This window comes from Monodelphis domestica, chromosome 6 (assembly GCF_027887165.1).
Source record: "Monodelphis domestica isolate mMonDom1 chromosome 6, mMonDom1.pri, whole genome shotgun sequence".
NCBI classification, from domain to species: domain Eukaryota; kingdom Metazoa; phylum Chordata; class Mammalia; order Didelphimorphia; family Didelphidae; genus Monodelphis; species Monodelphis domestica.
The window spans coordinates 142,249,555-142,272,880 of record NC_077232.1 but is presented as its reverse complement, the minus strand read 5'-3'; the positions used below and the strand labels follow the sequence as shown (position 1 = coordinate 142,272,880).

Sequence of the window (23,326 nt, the reverse complement as noted above, 5' to 3'; positions counted from 1 at the left end):
TTGTATCATTGCTCTCATTTACAATCACATTATCTTTATCTACTCTATTCTTCACTATTTTCCATTATTACACAATCATTAGAATTTTCCACTAATTTTACATTACAATTTTCTTTTTCCTCATAATTATTAATCATATTATCCTTTGTTTCAATCACATCATTTATAACTTCATTAACCTTATCAACATCATCATTTCCCCTTGATTGTTCAAATACTGAAGAACTCTGGGTACACCTTCATAACAAGCATGCCTCTTTATTCTGATCACCCTTAACTACTTGACTGTATTTGGGCCTTCCTCCAGATTTAACCCACTCCTGCATAGTGTTTAAATCTGGTGCTTGAGTCCCCTGACAGCAAGCATTTTGATATGTGTTAACACTATTTCTCCTTTGGTAATTGTTCCTATTATTATTATTATTCCAATTATTCTGTCTATTGTACTCTCCATTTCTATTTAATTGTTTTGAAAATTACCTCTGTATCCACAGTCCCTGACAAAACGTCCAATACGATTGCACAAGAAGCACCTTGAGGTGGGGGTGGGACAGCTGGCTAGCTCAGCGAATTGAGAGCCAGGCCTAAAGATGGGAGGCCCTAGGTTCAAATCTGACCTCAGACACTTCCCAGCTGTGTGACCCTGGGCAAGTCACTTACCGCTCATTGCCTAGCCCTTACCACTCTTCTACCTTGGAACTATTCATTCTAAGATGAAAGGTAAGGGTTAAAAAAAAAAAAGAAATACCTTTGGGAACCAGATCTCCCTAGATCTGCCTAGATCTTCCCTAGGCTTATATTGGTTGCTAGGTTGCATAGATCTTGGAACTGCCACAGCCTTCACTTCTTTTATTTCGCTGTCCCCAGCTTTATTTTCTGCATCCCTCAATTTCTTTTCTAAATCCTCTATTACATTATCTCTTTCATCATATTTGCCCTCATTATCAATACACAAATACATTGCTTTTCTTCTCAATTCCTCTAGTCCCATTTCCTCCCAATTAAGGCAATTATTACTAAAAAACAATTTGATTTTAGGGATTACATTTTTCACAAAAATTCTCTTAGAATGGCATATTACTGTCCTTTTCAATGGGATTTACACGCATGATCTCATTTCAATAACCCTTTAAGCTAGATATGCATTTGTACACTTTGAATGAGTAAATTATCCTTTTGAGGGAAAGTTTGAAGGAGAAGTAGGTGATTAATGTTCCCTCTTTGTTTCTACTTTATTGTCATGAATAGGAGAAAGACATAGCTAGACCAAAGCTCCAGACGGTGTGGTCCCCACCATGGTTGTAGTCCTATTCAGTTTCCTTCACCTAATGCCACCCAAACAGGAGATGGGCTAGGGTAGTAGAAGAATTAAGAGCCAAGTTTCTAAGAAATTCAGAATGTGGCAGTTAAAAATAATGCCCCCAAGCAGTCAGATGTAGAAAGAAGAGAAGGGACAGAAAGCCAAAAAAGATGAATCTACAGGGGAACCTAGAAGCTTAATCTTGCTCTGAGGGGTCATTTGAGTGGGGAGAAGAATGTGACTGCTTTTTCTAAGAACTCATCATTTTTCTAAAAGCCCAACCTGTAGTATGGTCATACAAAGTAAAGCTGAAGAATTAAATATCTTTTAGTCTGAGTAGGAAGTAATGGGTTTTTCATCAACTCAACCATCCCCTGTCTCCATTTTTATAAAATCTATGTAGTCTCCAGATACTTACAGGAAACTGATTTGTAGTCACCCCTAAGAATCCCCAGGCACAGGCCATCAAAAATCTTTTGGGGACAGTTTACCATCTGTGGCTTTCTTTTCCTCCCTCTTTCCTAGGGGAGTTAGAGATGGAATAGTTTGACAAAAAAATATTGTTTTAATATAAATCTCTGCTTCTGGTCTTGGACTGTGGGGGAGAGGGAGACGGAAGGGAGGAAAGGAAAAATGAAGAAGAAATGAGGAACCTTGAGTCAGAGCCAGAACTGTCAAGTGGGCTGCTTTGCCCATAGAGAAGCAACTTGCCCTGGAGGAGAGGTCAGGCAGGTCTCCGTCATACAGAACAGAGCCAGGAACAGGGGGCCGGGAGCGGGGGCGGGAGGGGGGGAATGAGGAAGTGTGATGGAGGCGGAGAGGTGGCAGGAGGCGAGTGACGCGCCAAGATGCTCAAAGCAGGCTCGGCCCACAGGTTCTGGAGGTATAAAAGTTTGGGGAGAGAATTGTCAGATCAGCAGCTCCACAGCGGAGAGCAAAGAACAGATGCTCTCAGGACACTCGAGTCCACAAGGAGGAGCCGTGGGAACTTTGGTAGAACAGACGTGCTCGGTTGGAGAAATCTTCAGTGCAACAAGCATCCCTGACCACCGGGAAAACTCGAGGATGCCCAGGGATCACAGCTGCCGCCAGCTGCCTCCGCTGACTGGCTACCCCAGGGCTGAGAAACAGCTGTTGGGATGTGGGCGTCCAGCTGCTCCTCTCTTCCTGCTCTTCTTAGCTTCCTGGGCATGTATCTGTCAAGGTAAGGAAGCTGCCTACTTGTTTTTTAGGCTCCCTGTCCAGGTAGTCCAATCCTGCGCCCGTTTAAAAGAGCTGGGGGAGGATACTGGAGAAACTTAAGTACCCATCCTTTCTCTTCCATTACAAACAGCCTCTTTTTTATTCACGAAATCACCTTCCCTTCCCTTCTCTCTTTCAGTTTTCTCTTCTCCATAGTCTGTTGCTTCCCGGATTCCTTTAAATAGATAGCTTTTTAGAACTACAGATGGAAGGAATATTCGAGATTATTTTTAGTGCAAACATAGATAGCAGCAAATTTCAATTAAGCCACAGTCTGCCTTTCTTAGATGACTTACAATAATAGTCTTTGTGGCTACTCCTTCCACCCATACGGATCGAGAATATGCTTTCTCATTCTCTAGGATTCTCCTACATTTTCTACCATCTCCTAGATCAGGCGACACTTGACAGCTCTCAGCTTTAATTTTCAAAGCAGTGGTCCATTCGTTCAATTCAGCATTAACTGAGGACCTTCTGTTGGTGCATGAAGCATTGAGTCTTGATTCCATGTCTGAAAAATACTTGCTGAAGCTGTTTTAGTGTGAAGATGACTGACAGCACTATGTGATACCTGAGCTCCACAAGCACATGTGCTCACAATCACAGCATCTGGTGGCCTGGTTTTGACCTTGCGCTGGGCAACCAGCCCTGGCAAATGAAAGTAACAATTCTTGGGCATTTGGAAGTATAAGAAAGGGAAGGAGTCATAGGGGAGGAGTAGAGAAAGTGTTCAATTTTTATTGTTGATAAATTCAAATGGAGTAGAATGTTGGATTCAGAAGCTTGCACGGGAAAAGTGCTTTCTCCTGATTTTCAGTCTTTACTGTATCTAGTCATTTGGGAAAGAAAACATTCAATAAAATCTCTCTCTCTCTCTCTCTCTCTCTCTCTCTCTCTCTCTCTCTCTCTCTCTCTCTCTCTCTGTCTGTCTGTCTCTGTCTGTCTGTCTGTCTGTCTGTCTCTCTGTCTCTGTCTCTGTCTCCCCCTTTCTCCTTCCCTCCCTCTCTCCCTTACTCCCTGTTCTCTCCCTCTTGCCTATTTTTCTCTACTCTTTACTTCCCTTTTTCTTTCCTTTTTGATTTCTCCTTTTTTCTTCTCACTCTCCCTTTTATTTTATCTATTCTTTTCCTCTCTCTGTTTGTCTCTTTCCCTCTCCCTCATTCTCTATTTGTTCTCTCTCTCTCTCTCTCTCTCTCTCTCTCTCTCTCACACACACACACACACACACACACACAAACACATGCACATTCCAACTCATATATATAACACTTCAGAGCTTAAAAGACAGTTTTGCTTTTTCAGAACAACCCTGAAAAATAGATTTTACAAATAGGTTTATTATCTCTTTAGGCTACCTTCAAAGTCTTAGTGCAGTTTTCCACATTAAGATTTTAGGTATATCCTGCATTTTCCTGAAACTCAGAATAGGAAATTTCCTTGCCCAAGGTCACACAGCTAAGTAAGTGAATGGGTAAGAGGCAGCTTCCTGCAGTAGAAAGAGCATTACCTCTGCCATCAAAGGGCCAAGTGGTAAATACCTTTCCCATGGTCACCTAAGAAGCAAATGGAATACTAGATTCCTTCCCCAGGTTGTCTAATTAAACAAATGGATGGATATACAGGGCTTTGGTGACTGAGAGATGTGAGGAAACACAGGAAGTTTCATAGCTCACTGAACTGGTCTTATGACCTGGCTTCAAGCCAAAGTTTTGCATTTAGATAAGCATAAGACCTTGGGCTTTATTACTTGCCCCTTTCTAAACGTCAATTTCTTCATCTGCAAAATGAGGGTAATAATACTTTCTAGACTATCTTACCAGGGTTGTTGCCATATCCAATGAGGTGTATATGTGTGTATGTTCATGTGTTTATGTTTACATGCATATTATTAAAACATCATATACATATTGGTTATTATCATTGGTTAATCATTGGCCATACGAACAGAGGTATATTTCTTTCTGGAAATTCCTGGTAACCAATGATCTAGAAGCCTTTAGGTATCCTTATAAAAGTATTTGGGACACTCATTTTTTGAAAATATATGCTATACATCAGAAGCTTCTAGCTATAGAAAGAAACAGTGGGAGACGGAAGCTTAGAGAGCCAGTTTCTACACCAGGAACACCGGGATTAAATTTCTACATCATACCCATGGAGGTTATGTGAGTCTGAGCAAGTCACTTAACCCCTTAGTGCTCCATGAAAACTTCTCAAATTATACATTGAAAAATCATGTTTAGATCTCTTGGTAGAGGGTTTTCCCTATTCCAACTTGATTTTTTTTAAATCTCCAGTAAAATGTGAGAAGGAAATCATAAGCTTCTACTCAATACAGTTTATGAACAACAAAAAACTTTCCACCCTGACTTCTGTTTTACATAATTTGTGATGGAAATTAAAAAAAAAAACATTTTGAGCATAGAAGAAGAGTTGTTATTTTCTGGAGATATTCAAAGTTGTTTCTTTTTCATTTTAATACAGCCATGGTAAAGAAATAGTATATATAGTACATTGAGTTCTAAACTGAGTGTTAGGAAACTTGGAGTCTTGACTCTGCCACTTCTAGTTGTTGGATTCTTACATGTGTACCAACCACTCTGGGTATTAGATTCCTCATCATTAAAATGGGGAGTGAGATTGGATTAGATCAAGGGTTCTTAACCTTGGATTCACAAGGAGTCCATATATAGATTTCATTTTAGTGAATGTGGACAGGAGAAAACATAGATCTTTATTTTCACTAACCTTTAACTAGAAATTGGCATTTCTTTCAAATATTTTGAGAAGGGATCCATAGACTTCACCAAATGGCAGACAGATTTGACACAAAAATGTTAAGAACTCTTGGAGTGATTGGTGTCTTTAGGATTCCTTTAAGCTTGTATTATTTGAAGGTTAGCTAAACATTTCATTCCTTATAATCCTGTGATACTCTAGCAAATATCTTCATTGTCAATTAGAAAATAGACACTAGAATCTAAATAAATATAAATATACAGGAATTGCATGGCCTTAAAGAATTGAATAAATGGGTTCAAATTTTAAAGCACTGACTCTAAAACTAGGCTGCTTTTATTTTCAGGTGTTGCAATATCACCTCTGGCCATACAGACAGACAAAGAGTTACAGCTGTGGAACAAGGTAAACATTTTGTTATATTCTTTCTTCCTTAAAAATTCTAGCTCAACTCTCAGTAATGTAATGATCCAAGACAATTCTAAAGGACAAAAAATGCTATCTACCTCCAGAAAAAGAATTGTTGGAATTGGAATGCCAATCAAAACATACTTTTTTACTTTAGTTTGTTTTTGTTTTCATTTAGAGTTTTGGTTTTATATGAGTATTCTCTCACAACAATGACCAATATGATAGTTTCTTGCATGATAATACTTATATAATCCAGATCAAATTGCTTATAGCTCTAGAAGGAAGAGAAGGAAGGGAGGGAGGGAGACATTTTGGATCTTATAATTTTGGAAAATATATATGGAAAATTGTTATTAGATATAGTTGGGAAAATAAAACTCTAGCTAAGATTTTTTTTTATTAAACCCTTACCTTCCATCTTAGAATCAATACTGTATATTGGTTCCAAGGCAGAAGAGAAATAATGGCTAGGCAATGGCGGTTAAGTGACTTGCCCAGGGTCACACAGCCAGGAACTATCTGAGGTTCCCCATTCTTTAAAATGAAAACCCCAAAAATGTGGTATCATAACTCAGCATTGGAAATATGTTTTGATTTTCAGTTTCAATAAGTTTATACATTTTATATTTATATGACAATCATTTTCAGAATTTATGCTCACACTTTCATTAAAATTCCTCTTTTAACAAAAATTACAATTAATTAAAATACGTGCAAGTGACTGTATCTGCCAAAATAGTCAACATCCTGCCCTGCCAAAGTTCTACCTCTGTATTGTAACAAAGAAACACTTTGAATTTCTGGTATGTTCTGTAAGATTTTGATCTAAACCTCAATTCTTCCAAATAACTTCCCAAATTTCCTAACCAATCTTGTCCAAAATAAGAGTTTTTCTCATGTAATTTATATTTTCATTTTATTAAACAGTGTAGTGCTATTTTAATTTGTTTCTGTTCCTTTGTGTTCCACTACTATTTTTATTTAATTTTTAGTCTTGATTCTAAGATGGAAGTTTTTTTTTTTTTTTAAAGAATAGTTATCTGCTGATAACCTTTCTCCTAACATTGAGGTCCTATAGTTGTAATATACCAGCTCCATTTTGGTCTTAGGAGGTTCCAAAAGGGTTCCCATACCATTTACAGACTTAACTGCCTTGAAACTTTAAGAAATACTAATATCCCTTCCATATGATGAGGGTTAAGGGTACAGTGCCCCCATTATCAGAAAATTACCATAAAATTTTTTGTCCTCTCTTCATACCAGAGAAGTCTAAATTTTTTTATTTTTCTTTTATGGGGTATTTACAGTACTCTACTGTAAAATTTTGGTTAAGTATTTGGTCATATTTAGTCATTTTATATATTTCTGAGTTAATAACCTTTTCCTGAGTCTGCCAGCCTGTGTGGTCTGTAGCTTCCACAAAACTCCCTCCAAATTACCATTTCATTTCTTATGCCCAATAAAACCACAATGGGGAAAGTTGCAATGTGAAAGATACCTGTATATAGTAATTAAATAAGTATATAAGTAAGCAAATAAGTGACTTTACTCTTTTAAATCCTTCAAATTAATTTTTTAAATGTTTTATCTATTATCTGTTCATATGATAGCTCAGATTCTAACTTATCCAACTTGTTTTTGCAGCTAGATAATGCTTGTTCAGATTTCCTGTCTGTTGACCCTCAGCCTCAGGTAAACTCAGCTAGTAAATGTTTAGTATCTGTTTGCTTGTATTGTTCAGTAATTGTAGAATCTGATTCTTCATGACATTATTTTGGGTTTTCTTAGCAAAGATGTTGGTTTGCCATTTCCTTTTCCAGCTCATTTTAGAGATGAAGAAACAGAGGCAAACAGGGTGAAGTGACTTGCCTAGGATCACATAGCTAGCAAGTATCTGAGGCCAGATTTGAACTCAGGAAGATGAATCTTCCTGACTCCAGCTCTAGTACTCCATCTACTGTGCCACCTACCTGTTCAATTATTGATTTATTTTTAATGTAGGTAGGTTTGGTTCTTCAAATTCATTGTCTCCTTTGCTCATCTATTAATGCCAATGGTTGAAATACTCAACTACCTATTCAGTAATGGGGGAAACGTTCATTGAAAACAATAATATGATGTCTATGCTCACCATGGCTTCTATTTTAGTATTTTCCCATGACTCAACCTTTCAGGGGTGGAAGAAAAAAAGTAGTTACTGGGAAACTTGGAAACAAATTACATGAAAGAAAATGACTAAAGACACGCTTCCTCCTCATCCCATCTTCTACCTGCTAATAATTCACATGTAAATATAACTAGTTAAAATTTTTACTGTATTTGTCTGAATGTGGTAGGTTAAAACATAGGCTGCCTTCCTAAAATGAGATCTCTAAGAAAAGGGAAAAAAAACCAAATACACTGAAAAAATAAAGTTGATTAAACGCCGCATTCATTTTATGTATAAGATCTGGATGAATCAAACTGTGGTCTATATTTGGACAATGAAGATAATATTATTCTGTATTCCTCCAACATCTAATGTAATTTTCCTAAAGTTATCTATTCTCTAATTAGCTCTTCCTCTCTTTTTTTCTGACTCACTGGAGGGTGTTTAGAAGCAAACTACCTGAGAACTAATTATAACAGTATCAGATCAGAGATGGACAGGTTATTCTAGACTCTATACAAGTGTATCTCCTTATGCGTTTTGATTGGATGGGAGATGATCCTTCCAGCGGTGAAGTTGTTACCATCAGATAAACCAAAAGCATATTAGAAAATTTAGATGGGTCTCAGGATGGCATTCTTGTCACTAATCAAATCTCTGTATGCTCCTGGGAGTAATAAATATACACTTTGTAGGCATGTTGTCAAGTGAGAAATTGAGTCCCTAATGTGTGGGTTTTCTAAAAATTTCTTTTAGGCATCCAGCGAACTGGAAGACCTTTGCTATACTATTATGGGAATTTTACCAAAACCACAGGTAATTTAAGTTAAAACAACATTCTATTTTGGAAACTACTAGTTACCTAGCAAACTCATAGAACTGAAATTAGAAGAAAAATCCCTGTTTTCTTAAAGCTAGCTATACTACACATTAATTTATTCACTTGCATGTGAAAGCTGAATCAGGGGAAACTGGAGGGAAAGTTTTAAAATGAGACAAAAGACAAATGTCTTTATTTTCTTCTGGGACCAATAATTTACTTTAGGTTGTTTCTCTTATCTAATTATTTCTACCCTTCCCCCAACAAAATTCTAATAGCAATAATGAAATATTCCTAATTAATTATCCTTCCCTTTCATTAATTGGGTTACATTGTCCTTGTTCTTTTCCTTGACTTGATCCAGGGCACTATAGCCATAGATGCCAGTCATTCTAAGAGGAACACAGAAATTCGGTGGGGATTTGTTTGTTTGTTTGTTTGCTTGTTTTAATGCCTTAACTTCTGACTTAGAATCCACACTAAGTATCAGTTCCAAGACAGAAGAGTGGTAAGAGGTAGGCAATTGGGATTAAGTGACTTGCCCAGAGTCACACAACTAGGAAGTGTCTGAGGTCAAATTTGAACCCAGAACCTCCCATCTCTAGCCTAGTTCTCTATTTATGGAGCCACCTGACTGCCCTAAATTCCTTATTTGTAAACATACTATGACAGTAACACATCCTATTGTCCATATTTAACTTTGCCTTCAATTATTAGGGGAAAAAATGTGGTATCATTATGGACAATTTTTAAAAGACACTAAATATTAGCAAGAAAAATAATAAAGCAAAAATATATTTAGTGGTAAATGTTTAGTTGTAAAGATTATTTAATAAACTTTTCTATGCCCTTTCCTAGAATAAGATACATTTAACCACCAAAATGTGAGATACTATGAAAAAATGTATGTAATATGTTTTTCCCTCAAGGAATCAGATGAAAAGGACAACACCAAAAGGGTAAAATGATTTTTCATGTCTTCTTATATATCTATACAGAATATTCCATTTTAATAATGTAAAATTGCACTAAGACTTTTGCGATGTGGCATGGTGTTATGTGTATGGGTCTGCATGCATATGTGTGTGTATGTTTATAGGGTGTCCCTGAATAAATATATACCTATTTAAAAATTATATATTTATAGAAACATAAAATACAATATCTCTACAAATAAATAGGTATTTAATTATTAATGTTTTATAGTCAAATCTCATTTTTCCTTTTTTTAAACAGTTTTTATTTCATTATTCTAAGACGCATGATTCAGGCAACTCAGATGTCATGGTAAGTAGCAGAGCCATTACTTGTGAATGAATACTGATGCTTATTACAAAAAAAGAATGCTCTTCTTATTTGGGGCATATCTAATAGTTTTAAATTCAAGGTAGAGTTGATTGAGTTTTCGAAATTTGTCTAAAACTCAGCAAATGTATATGCATATAAATCAAGCATTATTACTAACCATATGTAGGTTACATGCTGTATTTCACAATTTTATATATATACATACATATATATATATATATATATATATATATATATAATGTGTGCTATAAAAGTACAGGGGAGGGGGTTAGTCTAATCAGCAATTTGATTTGCATTGGGAACCTCTGGTGTGAACATTTCTCTTGCTGAGGCAACTTGGCCCTGACGCTATAATTGATGCATTCGAGAATTGTCTCTAAGTTAACTGACTGCCAAAATGGCACAAATGGAATATATCAGAGGTAGGACTTGAATGCAGGTCTTCCTGACTTCAAGGCTGGTCCTCTATCTGATACATTAAATTACCTCTATCTACTCTGCTATTATTAATACCACTAATAATAATAATACCTTTAATATAAAAAATAATGTACAAATCACATTATTAACAACAATATTTCATCAGGATCTGCAATTTCATTAGTATAGGGAATTACTTCTTTTAATAAACATCTGTAACTGCTCTTCAATTTCTGATTCTAAAGAGTTTTCTGGATCATTGAGAGAATAATCAATTTGTCCAAGGTCATAGTATATATCAGAGACAACACTTGAACCCACATCTCCCTGATTCAAGACCAGTTCTGTAGTCATTTTGTCACACTGTCTCTTTTTGTCTCTATATTGTTATAACTGAACAACTTTAAAAAATAGAAATAATTCTATCTAAAATATTAGCCTATTTTATGAGTGGTATAATTTATTATGTTTTAGAATATTTTAAAATTGATATTTGTTCAACATGGAAAGAATCTTCTTGGTACAGATTCTCTTTTGTCCCTAAATAAATACTGTACTCAGTAACTCTTTAGGTACTTAGGAAGGAAATTTCTTCTCTCACACTGCTAAAACAATTATACCTAGAATTCAGTTTTTATTGTGAAGTTCAAGCTTGTTTAAAAAAATAACCAATTTCTCCCTTTTTGTAAGTATTTTAAAATCTCTGTTTTAAATATATATACTAACCTTTCTTAGTAGCATTTTAAAAAATGTATCAATGAGGCCTCCAAGTTAATGGGCTTTCTCAGTATTCAACTAAATTGCAATTTAAGGAGAAAATTTAGAAACCAATATATTCTAAACTTCTAGATTTCTTTTTTCAGTACATAGTGGCATCCTAAACAATTTTGGGCTAATTGTTTCACTCTTTTAAATGTTTGCTACATTAAGGAACCAAAGATGCATAAGCTGCTGTTATTCTAGAACTTAACTAAATGAGTATGAGAGATTATGTCCTATCCAGTTATGCTATATGTGGATTATAATAGTTTCTTTTAATGAATGAACTGAACCTTGGGGAGTAAACTAAGTTTTAGCCAATGCCTTTAAGCAAAGCCTAACACATATAGAATATGTGTTATAGAATATAATAGAATAATAGATATTTAGAATAGAATAATAGAATAATAAAATAATAGAAAGAACTTCAAGAGTTCTTTCAGTTTCTTCCATTTTGGCCTTCTGAAAAAGCATAGCTCACTGTTCACCTATAACCAGTCACTGTCATTTTTGTGTCCACTGTGGTCTTGCTCAGTATGCTTCAACTTAAATGCAATGCTAAATGCTAGATGTGTCAATAGTATATGTTTCCAGGGAACCATTTTTCAGTGTATAGGGAATCATCATATCTCACTGACTTGTGTTTGCTTGATTCCAATCCATCACAGAACTTAAGTTTGCAAGCAAATGGTCGGGGTTTCATGGCTCTAAGAGCGGTTGATGTAATACCATTTGAATTATATTTGCTGTTCAGGATGAATCGTTACATGATATCTGAGCAGGAGGGGTTCACCTAGTTCCATTCCATCATTTACTTCAACTCCTGTATCTTTCACATAAAGAAACTGAGAAGGAAATAACTTGCTTGTTTAGTGTTAGATCTGGGACCAGCAGACTAGAGGTCCTTGAAGGAAGGCAGGTACTGCCTCATTTTTGTCTCTGTACTCCCCAAACCTAGCTCATTGCATTGCACATGTAAGATACTCAATGCATTTGTTTATTGAGTTGATTAGGAGCCAGGCATCCTGATTCCCAGTCCAGACACTTTCAATTACAAAATGATGCTTTTCTAGAACTACTGAAGTAAATTGACCAAAAAAAAAAAAAGATCATGTTATGTCATCCTCAATAAAATTTAGAGGACATGACTACATTTCTTTCCAGTAAAAATCCAAGGTTTAATTTCCCATATCAGTTTTTAAAAAGTTGTCACTCACTGTGGAGTACTCCAAAAAGGCCACTTCGGTTAACATCTTTAGTTATTTGTTTTCTGTTTACTGTCCGCAAGCCAGCATAGTGAGTAAAGAACATTCTTTGCACTGCAAGGCTAGCAAATCATGGTTGCTCATGTGTCTGTCTTCATGTCCTCTCAGTCATCTGTCGTGCATCCTTTGCTGCAGCTCGTTCCTCAACTGCATGAGAGAAGAATGAAGAGATTCAAAGTGGACGTATGTAATATTAACTGCATGCTTGCATCTTCACCCAGTGGTATAGCTTTGTGTGTGGATTTCCACTTTGGGGGTTTGCAAAAGCAGTCCTTTACAACACCTATTCCATAGAAATGCGTGGATTCTTTGAGCTAGAATGGACTTTAGAGAAAATTTGAATCCTATGCTTTCATTTTACAGATGAGAAAAATGAAGACTAAGGAAGTAAAGTCACCCAAAGGCACCTAACAAATTAGTGGGAGAAGGGGCACAGGTTCTAGCTCCTATTTCCATTGCATCATGCTTACTCACATAAATGTCAGGTTAACTGTGGGACCTCCTGAGCATCCTTGTAAACTGAAGGAGACTAAAAGTTTCCCTTCCCAGCATAGTGTCCCATGTGCAGAAAGTCTGTGGCTCAGCACCAGGATACTATGGTAACTATGTAATTCCCTGACCCAAGAGGAAGTCATCTGACATTTCCTAGCAATGTCTCTCATCCAGCACCATGAGAATACAATAGCTAATTTGTAGAATACATCTCCTAGTAGTATAATCTCTTGTCACTTTATAAATATAGGCTACAAACTATAAGAAGAGATTAAATGATATTCTAGCACCATCTCTTTCCTCTCTGTATTTATGCTGAATAGATACCAATATCCTATTTAAGAATAAAATGGGAGAAGATAAAGTTTAGGAACCTAATTAAGAAGGCAAATGTAGACATATCATTTTCACCCAAATAATTAACCAGAAATATATGAAGCCTACTATATGTCTTTAAGGTAGATATAACCAAGTTGAATATTTCTAATTACTTTTTTATAAAAAGGATGTATATTTATTTAGGTTGAGTTTTGTTTCAAATCATGAAATGTTTTTTGCTTATTCAACAATATCCTTTCTGGTTTCAATTTTTTAATCCATAATTTTATATTATAATTAAATGGTTTTTTAACTCTGATGAAAATGTTCCTTTTAAGTTTTAATATCTTAACCAGTCATTAAAACTATACCACGGAACCTGATAATTTCATCATAAGTCTTCAATTGTTAAGCACTAGCTAATGTTTCCAATTAGTGTTTAAAGTACCTACAATTTCATTGGTGTTTAAAATACCTACAATTTCATGAAAAAGTTCATTGTACTTTTTTGTGGAAACCATATTTCTCTTAAAGAAATAAGAAAAACTGCCAATAGAATGAATTCCCAGGAATAAAATTGCTTTTGGAAACTTTAGAGACTAATACAAAAGAAATTATATGGTAACTTAAAACTTTGGAATTAATGACAGCAAAGTAATATATTTTTATTCTAGAAATATTCTACTACTCAAGGAATACTTACAAAAATTTGAAATTTCAAACAATGTTCCATTTTTTTTATTCACAACTTGTCATCTAAGTTGTAAAGTTTCCTAGAATGTGGAGAGGTTAACAGCGATTCAGCTAGAAAATAATATCCTAATGGCATTTTTATATAAACAAAACAAGACAAAATATTCTGTTATCTAGTCTTTTCAGGAGTTTCTCTAAATTTTCTATACTAGCTATGAACCCACTTCCAAAATCTCTTGTCAACCAAGTTACTTATACCTGACCTACGGTTTGTCAGAGGAGTGGTGAGCCCTAAAAGCAGAGGTATGCTGCTAAATTATTAGCAACCAGTTTTTTTTTAAGTGCACAACACACTTTTAAAGTTTAATTTGCATTAGCAATATCACTTTCTTAAGTCTAGACAATCAGCAACAAAAAACAAGTGTCACTGTGTAATTTTTACTGATTGATAATTTGCTGATGAGAAGAGCAAATGCTCATACTGAAAATTTAACAAGTGGCTCTCCAGGAGGCTCAGCTTGGTTTTAGCAGAACTCTGTGAAGTAGAAATGTGATATATGATATGTCATCATAGCCTTACTGATCTTGGGCCACCTATCAAATAGACATGCATTTAAATAATCAAATATTTGAGTTACAGAAGAGAAAAAGCAGCAAATGTGAATACATTTAGAAAGCATTCTGTACTCTCCCATTGCCATCCTTGGATTACGCAGAAGCTTTACCTCTTATTTCCTGCTTCCCACAGTTAAAATCTCTGTACCTTTGACTAATCAGTTTCCTCTGCATGTTAACTTTTGCAAGAGTTTTCTTCCCAATGAAAAGAAAGCCAAACATAACACTCCTCTTTGAGGGTCCCCATTTAGGTATACTTTGAAGTAGAAGGGATTGCCATCATGTCTTAGGATGGAATCAAGATATAGACACAATGGATGGAAGTTACAGTGAGGCAAATATTGGAAGATCTGCCCTTTCTTGGTTAAAGTACTTTGAACTATTTCTGGACATTAGCTTTGTGGTTTTAAGCCTAAAACTGGATTAATTTGGAAGGTGTAGGAGATCTCTACTCTGCCACATGTAGAGCACTTCTACAGCAGGACATTCATTTGTGGATGCTAGGTGAAAGGTGTCTTGATAGTGAGGAGTAGAATTTATTTAAGGATCAATTAAAGATACTGGGGCTTTATATCTGGGTTGACATTTAGAAAAGTTACTGGGGATAGGATGGAAGAGTTCTGGACTTGAATATTTGATGAGTTTTCATGTAGAAGAAAGAATAGACTTATTCTTCTTGGTTCAGAGAAGGGGGAACCAGTGAATGAAAGCAACAGAGTGATATATCTGAGGCTCATTGTAATGAAAGGCTTCCTAATAATCAAGACTATCCAACATGGAATGGGTTTCCACAAGAGGTAACATATTCTCCAGCAACAAAAGTCACCCAGTGGAGTCTAGATTACCTTTTGTCAAGGATGCTGTAGAAGGAAATTTACACTTAACAACCAGATAACCTTTAAGGTTCCTTACAACTCTGAAATTCCATGACACTCAAGATTGTAAATTGTAAAAATTTGACTTCCAAATTTCTTTTCTTGTTTCTTCTCTTTAATATATATGTTGATATTCCTCCCTATTTAGAGGAGGTAGAATAGTTTGTGCTTTGCCCTAGTCAGATGACACTGTAATCTGGATGTCCTGGAGTCCTATGTTCAGTTCTGGTTGCCACTACATAAAAATGGTTTTGGTCAACTGGAGAATGTCCAAAGGAAGACAACCAGGAGGGTAAAGGACCTTGAGTTCCTATCATATAAAGATCAAAGAGGACATTTGACTGGAAAAGAAAAGACTCTGAAAGGACATGATAATTATTTTCATGTATTTGATGGGCTGCCATGTGGAAGAGTAGTTAAACAGAGATACTCATAGCATATGTGTACAGAATTAGATTTATTCCATTTGGAGCTAAAGGGCCCAGGTATAAAGGGAGAAAGTTGCAAACAGGCTGATTTAGATTTGATCTGGCCTCAGATACATCCTGGCTATGTGAACCTGGGCAAATTACTCAAGCCCCATTGCCTATCCCTTACTACTTTTCTGACATGAATACATAGTATTGATTGTAAGACAGAAGGTAAGAGTTTTTAAAAAATACATTTCTAGACAAATAATTTTGATCATTATTATTACTAAGGTTATGATAATTTTATTAATAATGTTAAATGATTAATGGAAATGTTAGCTTTAACACTGTCAATAACAGAAATAAGATAAGTTCAGGGAAAGCGAAGCCATCTTGAGACAATTATATAAAAGATAAAATTTGGCTCTTCTGTCTTCAAGGCATTTGGTTTTTAAGTGAGAAACCCCTTATGCAAACAGTTGCTTCCAAACATAAGCATTATTTAGCTTATTGCTTTGTTCCTATTTGGCATTCTTTGGTACTGCCATTTTCTCAGATATAAATAAATTGCAAAAGCCTCTGGTGGTGAGCTGAAATATTATTTAAACAAAAAAGAATTTGTTGAATTATCAATGTCAGTTAGCCTTGATGTATATTCCTAAGAAAAGACCAGGTTCTTTTGTTTGTTTTTAAAGCTTTTCCAACATCTTGTTCTATATTCAAAGAATTATATGACTGAGTTTTGGAAGACAACTTAAAGATCATGTTGCCTCAACATCTAATTTTAAGAATAAGATTAAGTAACTTTGCCAAGGTTACTCAGTCAGTAAGCAGCAGAGCTGGGTGTCAAACATAAGCCCTTCAAGGCCAGATCTAGTGATCTTTCCACAACATGCTCTTCTTTGCTCCCATGATAATAAAAATACACACAAACAGTACTTTTAAAGACATGCTTTAAATTTTTGTGCTTATTTTTCATTCAATAGCTATTTTGTGGTGAAATATCTGTGCAGTGTCCATTAGGCCACTTAGTAGATGAAAAGGTATACTGGACAAACTTTCTGAAATTGCTTTGTATTACAAAGGGAGAAAAATAATTTTAAGTTTAACATTCTGCTAAACTATTAGTCAAAAACTATTTATATACAATACAATAAGTAAAAAATACCCTCATCTCCATCTTCTTATTAAATTTTAGAATTCATTTAAATAAGTTCTTCTTGTTATTGTTACTGACTGGTCATTTTTTTTCCCCTAGGAAGAATCTCAAGGACCTGGAAGAATTCAAAGTCGGGGATACTTTTTATTCAGGGTATGATCATACCATATTTTAAATTTTTTAAAATTGCATATTATAGAACATACAAATGCCATCAATGACAGCAGAATAAGAGCATTAATTTATATTTTAGACTGTTATATGTGTATATACATATGTGTGTGTTCACATATATGAAATGCAGCCTGGTATAGTGGATAGAGTGGATAGAGAACTGACCTTAAGGCCAAGAAGACTTGATTCAAGTTCTAACTCTGACACACACTGGTTGTGTGACCCTGGGCAATTTATTTAACCTCTCAGTGGTCTGGGAAGTTCTCTAAGATAAAGTTGGCCACAGGGGCCAACTATGCCTATGCCTATGCCAGCTCACTGAGATAGTTTTCTCTCTACCCAGAAGCACTCTATGCCGATGAAATGACAGAGCTGGTCTCTATTTCATATGCATATATATATATATATAAATATATATATATATATATGATATGCCCATGAAATCATCTGTCAATTTCAATTTTGATGAAGGTTTCATTTTCAGACAATTTCATTATCCTCTTTGCCACATCAAAAGTGATATGATAAGTAGAACCATTCGATGGGTGTCATCCTGGAGTTCTTTAAGTTCTTTCCAATGCTGTAGAGTCAGAGAAATGAGAATGGAAGTAGGAGATCCTGAGCAATCAGGGTAATTGATTATTTCCATGACAATTCTACCTTTTAATGTTTTCAGATGGTACAGTAATAACTTAGTCCAGATATGGAAAGGATTGACGTTTTTATACAGAATTCATTTGGGATAGAGGGAAGGAAAACTGGACTTGTAATTTCCTTGGCATACTTAACTTCCAACGAGGAAGTTCCCTATAACAATACAAAGCTAAAACTTTTATGGTTTTACAATTCCAAAAGGACTTATGATGAAAAACGCTATCCATCTTCAGAGAAAGAACTTATGGAATCCAACTGCAAATCAAAGCAGAGTTAAAAGAAAAACAACAAACTTTATATTTCTTGTTCAGTTTTGGTTTTGGTCTAAAAAAATGAGTAATAACATAATAATATCATAGAAGGTATATTTTCTAAATTTAAGATAATTTTCAAGTTAATGTTCTTCACATATAAGGAATCTCTGGGACTAACCACATTCTGCACCTATAGAAACTATGTTTAATATCTAGGGTTACTAAAGTATCATTTAACTAAGTAACTATCCCAGTGTATCAAGTAGACTGAAAGTTAAGGTAACTTCCCAGGGTGATTAAACCCATCTAGAATCTGGGTCAATGAATATAATTGAGAATATGTCAAGAAGAGCTTTATTATGCATTCTATTATTGTATATTCAAAAATTTTCTCCTAATGCAGAGTTTTTGTATTTGTTGCTGTTGCTAATGTTGCTTTTATCTAAGAAATTACTTACAAATCTCGCTTCTTTAATACAAGGTATCCCAAAAGTCTTAATGTAGCAATAAGCTTTAATAAGCTTTCAACTACAAAAAGACTTTTGGGACACCTTATATATTTTCAATGAACTGAATGAGCCTGATCCTATCAGGCCTATATGTTGGCATCAAACTAAGATGTAGATATATTCTGTAAAGAAGTAATAACAAAATAATATTCCAAATGAAAATTATGACAATGAATAAAATGGAAACCATCTGTTAGTCAAGCTAATTTGTAATTTGGCTTTGTTATTTTTCAGCCACGCAATGGAAGAAGATCACCAAGCTTCCGCTAAAAAGGTACTTGTTTCATATTTTGTTAGATTTTAAATGGTTGAAGGCCTTAAACTATAATAGTTAAAAGAGTGATGTTGTAAACTGTAGTGAGTTAAAATGGTGGAAGATATAAATTGTGATAGATATAAGGGAGGGTGAGTAAATTTGACCGCAGAAAATATGTTTCACTACAGTGTCTTGGTTTTTAAATCAAATATAAGGTGGTCGCCAGGGAATATTCCCAATTATTCAAATACCCAAGTCAACTGGGTTTTATAGAGATTTTAATTAATACAAATGTGGAATTAAAGAAAAGAGAGAAAGAGAGAAACAGGAAATAAGTATGAAGGGCCTTAAGCCAACATGGCCTAGACCTGAGTCTTAAGAGAGAGAGATCAGTCAGTCAGTCTTTTAACACTCACCACAAGGTCTGTCTAAGCAAGGATTCTAGTGACACCAGGCCAGCTCCATCTCAGCTGACTTCACCAGAGAGAGTTCCAGCCAGAGTCCTCCTTAAAGAGCCTTCCAGCCAGAGACTGTTTCAAAGGGCCTCTCTCCAGAGCCTCCAGAGGGACAGAGTTCCCTCAGAAGAGCTCCAGCGAGACCTCCTTAGAGATTGTCCTCCAAGAGCTTCCCTTCTCCAGAGCCTCTCTCAAGAGATTCTTCCCAAGCGATCCTCATCAGAGATCCTCCAAAAGGATTTTTTTCTCAAGAGATTCTGCTTTTTCTAATATAGGGGTTTTTCTCCTATGTCACCTCCCCTAAGTCCTTACATCTACCAATCACTGTAGACGTTTTCCAAAGGACTGCCCATCTGAATTCCTGCTAAATCGACTAATCTCCTCAGTAAATCTGAAACAGTGAAAACACAGCTGAGTCAACTAATCTCATTAAGAGAAAACTTGCCCGACCCTTTTAGGTACCTAGCATCTCATTGTATCAATTCTAAAAAACAGGCATGGCTCAAAGAACTCCTTGCCTTATTATAAGCATGGGTCCAAGTACTTTCATTGTTTAGCAAGGAGTTTTCTCCCCTAAAGCAGTCTTAAGTACGGGTGGAATAGAGGTCCTCCCATTTCTGATCCTGGCGAATTCTCACATCAAAATGGGGAATGTTTCCCAGTAGGGAATTTGTTCCAATGGAGAATTCCTCAATGTGGAAATTTTTAACATTCACAAGTCTGAGAAATTTCAAGATTTACAATTTTTACTCAGTTTCAAGTGGTCTCAGAATAAAGATCACTGCAGTTATTTTCATCATATTCACATATATTACTATATATTCTTTGTAAATATGATCAACAGTGTATGATATGAAGACTTCATGAAATGTTAGTTCCTTCTATCTTTTCATTATTGTGGGTTTCATGGAGAGGGATGGGGGTGTGGTGGAAGGATAATAGCAGGACCTCAGCCATTCTTGAGCCTCCCACTATCAGGTTACATTGATATGCTCATATCCATCTTGGGCTACACTGAAAGTAATGGGAACTCAGTGAAGAACAGAGGAATGGTCTATGGTGATGAAGACTCAGATGGATTTATAATGTCATTGATTTTAGGTGCTCTCTAATGATGTTGGTTGTAACACTTTCATACTATCCAGCTATTGTCTATGTTCTCCCAAAAGTTGACCACAGAGGGCCCTTTCCTTCCTTCCTTTCTCCATCCAACCATCTGATAGTACATTTGTTGTCCTTTACTTTTGCAATGTGGACCATTCATTTTCTCATCCTGATGTATAATTTTTTGATGGCATGTTTTATTTCTATTCTTTGGAGCTCCTTCATGGTTATATTGCAGTCTGCTCATATCTGCCATGTAATTCTGTTTACTTCTGTGTGATACTATCTTTAGTTCTTTGGAAGCAGAGGTATTCCACATCTTACCACCACATTGGCAAAATTCTAGTATTGAAAAACTGGGTCTTTAATTTCATAAGAAGCTTGGGGTCAGTAAAAAATAAGAATTATGGTTTCCCAAAATCAGTTTGGCATGCTCTCCTCTTTTTCAACTCTGAGTCCAGCTCATTGTCCAACAATAATGTCTATCCCATATTACCACTGTTGTATGAATCCTATAGGATGCCCATGTAAATTCTTAGGACCTGTCAGAATATATTTCACTGCCATAGCTTTTAAGAACATAGGGTCAGAAATTATGGTATCTATTGGTGATGGAATACTATTGTGCTCAAAGGAATAATAAACTGGAGGAATTCCATGGGAACTGGAACAGCCTCTAGGAAGTGATGCAGAGTGAGAGGAGCAGAACCAGGAGAACATTGTACACAGAGACTGATACACTGTGGTACAATTGAATGTAATGGACTTCTCCATTAGTGGCAATGCAGTGATCCTGAACAAGTCGGAGGGATCTATGAGAAAAAACACTATTCAAATTCAGAGGAAAAACTGTGGAAACACAGAAGAAAAACAACTGCTTGATTTCATGGGTTGAGGAGATATGATTGGGGCTGTAGACTAAATGAACATCCTAATGCAAAAACCAACAACATGGAAATGGGTTTTGATCAAAGACACATGTAATACCCAGTGGAATTGTTCGTTGGCCAAGGGAAAGGGGGCGGGGGAGGGAAGGGAGGTAAAGAATATGATTCTTGTAACCAAGGAATAATGTTCTAAATTGACTAAGTAAATAACTTACAATAAATAAAAAAAAGAACATAGGGTCGGGCAGCTAGGTAGTCCAATGGATAAAAGATGAGGCTTGCAGATGGGAAGTCCTGGGTTCAAATGTGGCCTCAGACATTTCCTAGCTATGTGACTTTTGGCAAGTCACTTAACCCCCATTGCCTAGCCATTACTACTCTTCTGCCTTAGAACCAGAAAGTAATAGGTTTTTTTTTTTTGGGTGGGGGGTTAAGGTCAATTTAAAAAAATAGGGTCACCTCCACACTATGACAATGCCCATTAAAGTAGGATGTTAGTGGATGCTAGAAGTGATATAAAGATTTAAAATCTCAATTCAATAAGCATTTATAAAGCATCTATTTTGTGCTAGGCACTGTGCTCATTCTAAAAATACAAAGAGAAAAAAATGAAACACACCTGGTCAAATAATTGCTTATCTATGCATTTCAGCTTAAATCCATTTTGATCATCTAGATGGTTATTAGCTCTTTCTCATTTGTAGTGGTTTATGGATTTATTCCATAGATGGAATTAAGTTTACTTTTAAAGAATACCTATAAAATTTAAAAGTATAAAGGTAATATAAAAATGAGAATTTTTTAAAGGATGTTTTCTTTAAAACAGATTCTTCTTGATTCCTGATAGCATCAAAGAACTTTATATGATACAATTGAGTTGGGTAATTATGTTACTCCAATATTTTGTTGTTCAGTTGTATCCAACTCTTTGTGACCCCATTTGAGGTTTTCTTGGCAAAGATACTGAAGTAGTTTGCCATCTTCTTCTCCAGTTCACTTTATAGATAAGGACACTGAGGCAAACAAGGTTAAACTGGATCACACAGCTAATAAGTATCTGAGACCATATTTGAACTAAAGTGTTGCTGACAGTACTCTATCCCACCTAGATGCCATTTTGACATTTAAATGAATGTAAAAATGAACACAGCTGGTGCAAATTTTTAAACTTATTATGGGGGTGGGAAAATCTCAGCGGTTTCCTCTTTGCTATGAGGAAATGTTTCAGTGTGCCTATGTCTTTAATATGAAACAACTATCTAATTCCCATTTCTTTATCTTACAGACATTTGAAGTACTCTAATGTTGGAGTGGCAGTGCAGTAAACCTGTTTTTTGCTCAAAGAATACTCTCTCAATTGTACAATTTTTGAGAATTTCCTGAAATGTAAATGCACTCCAATTAGACTTGGTTAAAAATGTAAATGTTTCTTTAATTTCCTGAATACAGTAAAAAGCATCTTAAAATGTTTCCTAGTAGTCTACTATTTACACATGGAATAAAACTATGACACTTGCATGTCAGGAACATTACTCTTGCCAGTTTTGTTTACCATCATTTTATTGTTGTTGAAATGAGAGCCACTCAGGAGAGAAATTATTTTAATATTTTATTTCATCCTGAAGAAGGTACTTTTGCCTTTCATACTCTGGGAGGAGTGGGGGAAATAAATTATTTATTTAAAACAAAGGAGCAGGAATATAATGCAGCTGACAACATAGCTTCCACAATACCAAAGAATTTTCTGTGCCAAAGGTGACTCTTGTCAGTTGCTTCAAAAATCAAAGCATATAAACACTTTTGGGGAGGACAAATTTCTTGGGATTGATTTTTAATTCATCAAAGAGCCCAATTAAGTAATTTGTGATTTTCAGATTTCCCTCTGAAGTCATATTGAAATTCAATATTATTACTATTTCCCTCCATTAAAATTCTCCTCTCATGCATGGAAGTGACTTATACTTTTGAAGGCTGTGTCGGTTCAGTACAAACTCAATCCTGCAGCTCCCTCAGGTGAGGCTGAGGACTAAACTAAATTAGATATATAGATTATATGAA

The 23,326-nt window shown here is 35.5% G+C and overlaps 1 protein-coding gene across 1 annotated transcript; it reads left to right on the top strand.

The window, feature by feature from the left end:
- The first annotated feature begins 2,107 nt into the window (after window positions 1–2,107).
- Window positions 2,108–22,800, top strand: NMU (neuromedin U). Its single transcript, XM_007496584.2, has 10 exons — window positions 2,108–2,504; window positions 5,628–5,686; window positions 7,337–7,384; window positions 8,598–8,657; window positions 9,591–9,620; window positions 9,898–9,948; window positions 12,522–12,596; window positions 17,075–17,128; window positions 18,801–18,840; window positions 22,554–22,800. Exons 1-9 carry the CDS (start codon window positions 2,108–2,110, stop codon window positions 18,834–18,836), a joined length of 810 nt encoding a protein of 269 aa, XP_007496646.1. The 3' UTR covers window positions 18,837–18,840; window positions 22,554–22,800.
- Window positions 22,801–23,326: the final 526 nt, after the last annotated feature.

Excerpts from the sequence above, each read along its gene's own strand:
- NMU (XM_007496584.2), top strand. The coding sequence starts at position 2,108 with ATGGAGGCGGAGAGGTGGCAGGAGGCGAGTGACGCGCCAAGATGCTCA. Across the intron at positions 2,505-5,627 it reads CTGGGCATGTATCTGTCAAG|GTGTTGCAATATCACCTCTG; the intron begins GTAAGGAAGCTG and ends TTTTATTTTCAG. Across the intron at positions 8,658-9,590 it reads GAATTTTACCAAAACCACAG|GAATCAGATGAAAAGGACAA; the intron begins GTAATTTAAGTT and ends TTTTCCCTCAAG.